The following is a 9,750-nucleotide window of genomic DNA, read 5'->3' as shown; positions in this document are numbered from 1 at the left end:
TTAGCTGCTTTTGCTGAAGCATCTTTCGTTGATATTCACTATCTTCACTAGGATCTAGGATTTTCTGGAAAATATATTACAAAGGTAAAGTCAAAAATAGTTTGAAAAAACATCATTTCTTACATATGTAAACTCAGTACAGATTACTATACATGCATGGACATACATGAAAAACTAAAGTGTAATGAACACTTGTCAATGCTCAATAATAACCAACATGGAGACAGAAACACAGGATGTTATTTGATCTGTATATTTCAACCCTCTTCTGGGATCCTCTTTAGCAGATCTTAATTTAAATTTGTATTTGGAGAACTTCTATAGTTTTTTTTAACGAGAGAATACATTTAAAGATCTTGAATTTAAAATGAACTCTCTCATTAAAAAATTACAACAAAATCTCTAGTTCAGACTTTTTTTTTTAACATGTCAGCCATTTCCCACCATGGCAGGGCAACCCAAAAAGAAAAACTTAAAAATAAAGAAATAACTTTCATCACTCATACATAATTGATGTTATTGCAGAGGTGCTCAGATATGACAGTTTAGATGTCCCTCCAAACTGCCAATATCCCAAACCCCTCTTTTAAAGTGCATGACTTTAAAGTTCCCTTCACAAAATATTACCCTGCTTTCACTCCAACAGCTTGTCAGGTCCCAAAAACCATTTGTCTGCATTCACTCCTATCTAACATCCTCCCACTCATTTTTTCATCTGAATATAATTAAGGCAACTCCATGGGAAAGTAGAGAAGAATCCTTCCCATATAAGACATACATATCGTAAGAGGTAACTAAAATGCCAGGATCAAGGGGCTAGTAACTCCTCCTCCTGTATAAATTAGTGAATGTAAAAAGAAGCGAATCTTTTGTTTCTTCTTTTTTGGGTCACCCTGCCTCAGTGGGAGACGGGTGGTATGTAATAATAATAATAATAATAATAATAATAATAATAATAATAATAATAATAATAAAAGATAAAGTGTCTGATATATGAAAATTAGACACCCCATGCAAATATTTTTTTGGCCAACTGTATTAGTGTACTTATGATACCAAGAACCTTCTACTTACTACTTTTTCAAATGGTTTTGCTTGTTTAACTGGCTCTCTGGCAGATGCATTTGCCTCCTTGTTTCCTAGAATTTGTTGCTGTTTATTTCCTTGATTTGGTGGTTGTTTATTTCCTTGAGCTTTTTGCTGGACATTTCCTTGATTTTGTAGCTGTTTATTTCCTTGGTTCTGTTGCTGCTGCTGCTGCTTATTCCCTTGATTTTGTTGCAGTCTATTTCCTAAATTGTGTTGTTGGCTTCCTTGGTTTTGCCGAATCTTATTTCCTAGATTCTGATTCTGCTGCTGCTGTTTATTTCCCACATTTTGTTGCTGGTGTCCTTGGTTTTGTGGCTGATTTCCCTGGTTTTGTTGCTGATTTCCCTGGTTTTGTTGCAGGTGTCCTTGATTTTGTTGCTGATATCCTTGGTTTTGTTGCTGGTGTCCTTGATTTTGTTGCTGATATCCTTGATTTTGTTGCTGGTGTCCCTGGTTTTGCTGCTGGTGTCCCTGGTTTTGTTGTTGGAGTCCCTGGTTTTGATGCTGGTTTCTTTGATTCTGCTGTGGATTGTTTACTTGGTTTTGCTTTTGAACAGGAGTGATGTCCACTGTTTGGATAGTTGTCAAATTAGGATTGTTATTGGTACCAGGCATAGACAGCCTACTAGAAATGGGGCCCTTTTTTAACAGTCCACCTCGCTGCCTATTCAATGCACCATGAAGCTTTTTTCTCTGAAAATAAAAGGTCAATTTGTAAATACTAACAACTGAATGTTATTGTTATACAGCTAAACAAGAAAAGCTAATCTGTGTATGCTAAGAATAATGTTGAAGCATTGTGAAGCCAAGTCCACTTAGAAGAGGAGGATGGTCCATGGCAATAGATATAGTGTTGCTGTATGTGGCAAGTATTGTTATATCAATGGTATACAAGACTGATTGACAAGTGGATGAATAAAATGTATGTGCAACATTTAAGTATCTATTGCAAGTGAAACGTTTTGGCAATAAAGATACCCAAAAACTGCAATTGTCATATTTATCTTCTTGATATATTTACTTGTCCGAAATGGTAACACAAAGGTATTTGATAATAAGCCTTTGAGGGTCCATCCCACAGTTCTATGGCTTAGAAGCCTGGGCCCAAGCCGTAGTTCTACGCCATGAACTCAGCTCACTCAGATAAGCTGTGAGTGGTAAATTTGGGCTTAGATATGAGAGAATGCATCTATGTGGTAAGTGTGTACCACATAAAACAAATCCTGAAGCATGCAGTGCATAATGAGAAAAAACTGAGACCACATTTTTATTAAAACAGCATATTTTTGTATGATTTTTATGGTTGTACTTGCAGTTTCTTGGTCTCATTTGATAGAATGGATGATATATTACAGAAACAGAAATTATTTTCTTGGTTTTAGTACTGAAAATGATTTGAAACTGAGATCAAAATAGCGGAAATGTTCGATTTTTGCTGATGTTCAAGAGTAAACAAATCACATCACGCATCCAATACACATCAGCTGGTGGATCTAATGTGCGTTCATGAATGTGCTGATATTATTCATACAATTATTATAATAATGCATAACAGTACATCTTCTATTTTTTGGTGTGAATAAAAATTCATTATGTGAATAAAACATCAAAATGGAATTCATTTGTAAAGCCTGGAAAAGTAACTAATAAACAGAGGAAATGTGATTTTAGTGCCAGGAATGCCTGCATTCCTTATTCTGGACCCTATTTTGAAATTGGAATATTTTGAATTTTGCATGAAATTGGTCAAATTACCAATTTCCGATCACTTTATTAGGTAGTTGAAATAGTTACTTGGGCAGTTTCTTATGCTCAATTGATAAAATAAAAGTAATACTAGCAAAATAGCTAAGAATTTCATCGACTGGAATACTGTAATTGGCCTAAAATGGGAGTCAAAGTAGGCAAAATTGCCGATGCATAAACATCGTTGATGCAGCCAAATTCGCGAGAGCATAATTTCGTCAATTTTCCATCAAATTTTGTACTTTTTGTTTTATTACCTTCAGAACAAGATTCTCTACCATTTCATAAGAAAAAATAAAAATTCTTTTTTTAAAATTCTTGGACCCTGTGGACAAATTTCAGATCTGGGCCCTGAAAGGGTTAAGGATATCTATGAAAATTTTATTGCTCAAGAATTTATCAGCATGTTCTTATGTAAGAAGGGTTAGATCTTAGAGAGACCTGCTTAGCATGGGCTATTAGGCCTGGTAGTGAGCCCTGCCTCCTATGACACATCTGTTGCATGTCACTTTTAGTTCCTCTACTTCAGATTGATCAAGGCTTCAGGACTAAACAATTCAAAATTACCTCTCCACTTCAATCAAGATTAAATGACTGGCCAGGTAATAACCCAAACCTAAACCCAATAGAAAATTTGTGGCCATTTATGAAATGCTGCCAAAAGGACCATGACATCATCCATCCCAAAACTTGAAGCAGCTATTATGAGACATCTTTGCTTCATTGTCACCTACCACCCTTCAAAACTGACATGACAGTGTTTCTAAAAAGATTAAAGACTGCTTGAAGTGCAAGGGAAATTCAACCAAGTATTAACTTCAGTGGCAAGTGTTATATTGCTTTGTGTACATAACCTAACCATAAAAAAAAAGTCTTACTCTTGCTGGCATTATAACTTTCCATGCAACCTGTGTAAAGCAGATTTCTTTAGAGGCAAATAATAATCCATTAAACTTACAGCCACTGAATGTTGTGTGTTGACATGATTTGGAATCATCCTCAAGTGCTTAGGGGGACTTATGTCGGTGGGATCCCCACCTGAACGCCTTTTGAGAGAGGTTCGTAAATCTTCTTGTGGTGGCAGCTGAGCCCCACTCACCAATTGCGAAAGTATTGCACCAGCCCCATAGGGAACGATTCCTGTACTCCACTGTTAACAGAAGAAATGTATTAAATATTTTTCATCACTATCTCCACTTAAAAAAAAAATCTATGAATTTAAGTGTACAATTATTATAGTACTGAAATAACTGGGTAATATTCCACATTAGTCAACTATACAAGAAAGGCAAAAATTTCTCTAGGAAATAATTTACTAAATACAGATTTATGCAAACAATTATAATAATAACCTGTGAGCCACTTCTATTAGGAAACGGTGGAAAATTAGGATTATTCAGCTGAGGAGTTGGTCCTCGTTGCATTGTCCCAGGTAGGGTCACCATAGGTAGCTGTGGTCGAGTCATCATAGGCGGTCCATTTCTGGGAATAGGCATATTGGGCTGCGACATTCTCATCTGTGGGTTCAGAATAAGTGGTGGACAATCCCAAGGGTGGATCTGCAAGAAAGTATAAATACATATTATGGTAAATCATAGGATTTAACAACAACTAAGATTTAACACACAAAAAACTAGCAAAACAATTAACAACCATTCAGGGAAACCGGTTATTATAGATTTAGCCGGACTTGAGTTCTGGAAGTGGGAAGTACAATGCCTGTACTGTAAAGCAGGGGTCTGGGATATTGACAGTTTGGAGCGACTTCTAAACTGTCATATTTGAGTGCCTCTGCAAAGACAGTGATTATATGTATGAGTGAGGTGAAAGTGTTTAATAATAATGAAAGTACAGGTCTCCCTCAACATTCGCGAGGGTTAGGGGATCAAGAGCCTCGCGAATGTTGAAAAACCGTGAATGTTTGGTGCCCCAATATATTGTAGGGAAATATAATACAATACTGCTTCCTTAACTTGTTGAACCATGAACAATAATAAAATACATAAAAACATCGTAAATTGTACTAAATATATACTGAGTATACCAGGAAAAGTGTACGGTAGGGTTATAATTGAAAGAATTAGAGGTAAGACAGAATGTAGGATTGCGGATGAGCAAGGAGGTTTCAGAGTGGGTAGGGGATGTGTAGATCAAGTGTTTACATTGAAGCATATACGTGAACAGTATTTAGATAAAGGTAGGGAAGTTTTTATTGCATTTATGGATTTAGAAAAGGCATATGATAGAGTGGATAGAGGAGCAATGTGGCAGATGTTGCAAGTATATGGAATAGGTGGTAAGTTATTAAATGCTGTAAAGAGTTTTTATGAGGATAGTGAGGCTCAGGTTAGGGTGTGTAGAACAGAGGGAGACTACTTCCTGGTAAAAGTAGGTCTTAGACAGGGATGTGTAATGTCACCATGGTTGTTTAATATATTTATAGATGGGGTTGTAAAGGAAGTAAATGCTAGGGTGTTCGGGAGAGTTGTGGGATTAAATTTTGGGGAATAAAATTCAAAATGGGAATTGACACAGTTACTTTTTGCTGATGATACTGTGCTTATGGGAGATTCTAAAGAAAAATTGCAAAGGTTAGTGGATGAGTTTGGGAATGTGTGTAAAGGTAGAAAGTTGAAAGTGAACATAGAAAAGAGTAAGGTGATGAGGGTGTCAAATGATTTAGATAAAGAAAAATTGGATATCAAATTGGGGAGGAGGAGTATGGAAGAAGTGAATGTTTTCAGATACTTGGGAGTTGACGTGTCGGCGGATGGATTTATGAAGGATGAGGTTAATCATAGAACTGATGAGGGAAAAAAGGTGAGTGGTGCGTTGAGGTATATGTGGAGTCAAAAAACGTTATCTATGGAGGCAAAGAAGGGACTGTATGAAAGTATAGTAGTACCAACACTCTTATATGGGTGTGAAGCTTGGGTGGTAAATGCAGCAGCGAGGAGACAGTTGGAGGCAGTGGAGATGTCCTGTTTAAGGGCAATGTGTGGTGTAAATATTATGCAGAAAATTCGGAGTGTGGAAATTAGGAAAAGGTGTGGAGTTAATAAAAGTATTAGTCAGAGGGCAGAAGAGGGGTTGTTGAGGTGGTTTGGTCATTTAGAGAGAATGGATCAAAGTAGAATGACATGGAAAGCATATAAATCTATAGGGGAAGGAAGGCGGGATAGGGGTCGTCCTCGAAAGGGTTGGAGAGAGGGGGTAAAGGAGGTTTTGTGGGCAAGGGGCTTGGACTTCCAGCAAGCGTGCGTGAGCGTGTCAGATAGGAGTGAATGGAGACGAATGGTACTTGGGACCTGACGATCTGTTGGAGTGTGAGCAGGGTAATATTTAGTGAAGGGATTCAGGGAAACCGGTTACTGTATTTTCATATAGCTGGACTTGAGTCCTGGAAATGGGAAGTACAATGCCTGCACTTTAAAGTAGGGGTTTGGGATATTGGCAGTTTGGAGGGATATGTTGTGTATCTTTATATGTGTATGCTTCTAAACTGTTGTATTCTGAGCACCTCTGCAAAAACAGTGATAATGTGCGAGTGTGGTGAAAGTGTTGAATGATGATGAAAGTATTTTCTTTTTGGGGATTTTCTTTCTTTTTTGGGTCACCCTGCCTCGGTTGGAGACGGCCGACTTGTTGAAAAAAAAAAAAAATGCTTTAATAACATGTATGTTATTAAATACCAGACTCCACCACTGCCTCCACCACTGCCTCCACCAATGCCTCCACCAATGCCTCCACCACTTCCTCAACCACTGCGAGTCCCTACTAACCTCCCTCCGACCCCCGCAACTGGCAGCCAGCCCTCCCACCACTCAGTGTGGTGAGTGTTTTGTTTGTTCATTATTTGCTATTAAACTACAGTATAAATAATGTAAACCCATTCATGACTGCATATTGGAATGGCTATTCGGACAGGTATTGGACAGTGACATCATGTGTTTACTCTTGAACACAGCAAAGAATCAAACATTTCTGCTACTGCTAATAATAACAATAGTAATAATAATAATAATAATAATAATAATAATAATAATAATAATAATAATAATAATAATACGATATAATTGAAGAAGGAAATTGTACAAAAATACGAGGGAGTGGTTGACACATCGTCAGTATGGCTTTGTTTATGCTGGAGTGAGCATTAGTCTCCCTGCATAACATGTATTATTATTATTAATAGCATGTATGTTATTAAATACCACTGCCTCAACAGCTGCCTCACCCACTGCCTCAATCGCTGCCTCAACAGCTGCCTCAACAGCTGCCTCAATCTCTGCCTCAACAGCTGCCTCAACCACTGCCTCAACAGCTGCCTCACCCACTGCCTCAATCGCTGCCTCAACAGCTGCCTCAACCACTGCCTCAACAGCTGCCTCACCCACTGCCTCAATCGCTTCCTCAACAGCTGCCTCACCCACTGCCTCAATCGCTGCCTCAACAGCTGCCTCACCCACTGCCTCAATCGCTGCCTCAATCGCTGCCTCAACAGCTGCCTCAATCGTTGCCTCAACAGCTGCCTCAACCACTGCCTCACCCACTGCCTCAATTGCTGCCTCAACCACTGCCTCAATCGCTGCCTCAACAGCTGCCTCAACCACTGCCTCAATCGCTGCCTCAACAGCTGCCTCAACAGCTGCCTCAACAGCTGCCTCAACAGCTGCCTCAACAGCTGCCTCAACCACTGCCTCAATCGCTGCCTCAACAGCTGCCTCAACAGCTGCTTCAACCACTACCTCAATCGCTGCCTCAACAGCTGCCTCAATCGCTGCCTCAACAGCTGCCTCAACAGCTGCCTCAACAGCTGCCTCAACAGCTGCCTCAACAGCTGCCTCAATCGCTGCCTCAATCGCTGCCTCTACCACTCCAGTCGCACTCAATCTACAAGCACCAAACACAATGAATTATTGTGAAATGTTCGGAAGAGCACGGAGACTAATGCTCACTCCAGCACAAAGCCACACTGACGATGTGTCAACCACTCCCTCGTATTTTTGTACAACTTCCTTCTTCAATTATATCGTATTTATTATTATTATTATTATTATTATTACTATTGCTATTATTAGCAGTAGCAGAAATGTTTGATTCTTTGCTGTGTTCAAGAGTAAACACATGATGTCACCGTCTAATACCTGTACGAATAGCCATTCCAATATGCAGTCATGAATGGGTTTACATTATTTATACTGTAGTTTAATAGCAAATAATGAACAAACAAAACACTCACCACACTGAGTGGTGGGAGGGCTGGCTGCCAGTTGCGGGGGTCGGAGGGAGGGTAGTAGGGACTTGCAGGTGGCGGGAAACTTGAATTGGCGGCTGGGAATTTGGTGGCTGGGAATTTGGCGGTTGGGAATTCGCGAATGTATGAAGCCCGCGAAAGCTGAAACCGTGAATGTTGAGGGAGACCTGTATTTTCTTTTTAAGGATTTTCTTTCTTTTTTGGGTCACCCTGCCTCGGGAGATGGCCGACTTGTTAAAAAAAAAAGAAATAAATATTAATGTTATATTCTATTTTACTATGCATAATGAGCTACTGGCTGACAGACTGATACAATACCTATGACCTATGTAAGGCTCTTGTTATGTTAACTTATTTTTCCTCCTTCCCCATTATTTGTACAGTGGACCCTCAGTTAACGCCTGCATCAGATAACACCAAAATCGGATAACGCCTCGCTTTGGCATAAAAAAATTGGCTTGGATAACACCTAAAAACTTGGTTAGGAGCTTTCGTAGTGACGTGTCGGCACAGCACCAGTGGGCCCAGCCACTCACTCCGTGTACCAGCCAGTGTGCCATTGTTTACAAAGCCAGTGAGGACAATTCCACGTGTACATGCGATATATTTTGTATTATTCCATTGTTTTTGGTGCTTGTAACTGCTAAATAAGCCACCATAGGCCCCAAGAAAGCTTCTAGTGCCAGCCCTATAGTAAAGAATGTGAGACATACATAATTTAAGAAAAAGTTTTTAGAAAAATACAAAAGTGGTGGTTGTAGAGGGTGGTAGTGATGGTGGTAGAGGGTGGTAGTGAGGGTGGTAGTGAGGGTGGTAGTGAGGGTGGTAGTGAGGGTGGTAGTGAGGGTGGTAGTGAGGGTGGTAGTGAGGGTGGTAGTGAGGGTGGTAGTGATGGTGGTAGTGATGGTGGTAGTGATGGTGGTAGTAATGGTGGTAGAGGGTGGTAGTGATGGTGGTAGAGGGTGGTAGTGATGGTGGTAGAGGGTGGTAGTAATGGTGATAGAGGGTGGTAGTGATGGTGGTAGAGGGTGGTAGGGGGGGTAGCAATGGTGGTAGAGGGTGGTAGTGGCTGTGATGGTGGTATGGTATGATAAGCATGGTGAGGCTACCAGTTCTGACAAAAAAAGCGGCTCAAAAATATGTGCAGGACTTTAACCCTTTCAGGGTCGGCAGGCCCTCTCCTAAACTTGTTCTCAGGGTCAGAATTTTTTCGAAAAAAAAAAAAAATCTTATGAAATGAGAGAGAATCTTTTCCCGATCATAATGACACCAAAAGTATGAAATTCGATGGAAAACCTACGAATTATGCTCTCGTGAAGTTAGCGGTCTCGACGATGCATACGCATCGGCAATTTTGCCCAATTTGAGCCCTATTTTCGGCCAATTCCAATGTACCAGGCGACAAAAATCATATTTATTTTGCTAGAACTCCATTTTTTTCTATCGAATGAGCACAATAAACTACCCATTTACCGATTTCAACTATCCAATAAAGTGGTCAGAAATTGGCAATTTTGCCAATTTCACACAAATTTCAATAGATGCCAATTTCCAAATAGGGTCCAGAAAAAACATGACAGACGTTCCTGGCACTAAAATAACATTTCCTCCATTCATTAGTCATGTCCCCAGTCCTCTGTTATATTTCTTTTACTTTT

At 39.6% G+C, this 9,750-nt stretch overlaps 1 protein-coding gene across 1 annotated transcript in view; it reads right to left on the bottom strand.

Moving 5' to 3' along the window:
• Positions 1-9,750, bottom strand: part of LOC128702866 (RNA-binding protein 33) — a 58,961-nt gene that overhangs the window by 30,286 nt on the left and 18,925 nt on the right. The window contains exons 6-9 of the mRNA XM_053797322.2: positions 4,188-4,394; positions 3,794-3,985; positions 1,075-1,782; positions 1-64 (exon numbers count right to left, since the gene is read on the bottom strand). The exon at positions 1-64 is cut by the window's left edge and continues 192 nt beyond it. Of these exons, the coding sequence (XP_053653297.1) occupies positions 1-64; positions 1,075-1,782; positions 3,794-3,985; positions 4,188-4,394 (1,171 nt within the window). The remainder of the gene's footprint in view (positions 65-1,074; positions 1,783-3,793; positions 3,986-4,187; positions 4,395-9,750) is intronic.

Source organism: Cherax quadricarinatus, chromosome 82 (assembly GCF_038502225.1).
Source record: "Cherax quadricarinatus isolate ZL_2023a chromosome 82, ASM3850222v1, whole genome shotgun sequence".
Lineage (NCBI taxonomy): Eukaryota > Metazoa > Arthropoda > Malacostraca > Decapoda > Parastacidae > Cherax > Cherax quadricarinatus.
Note: the sequence above shows the minus strand (reverse complement) of the source record. Positions and strands in the feature narration are given on the sequence as shown.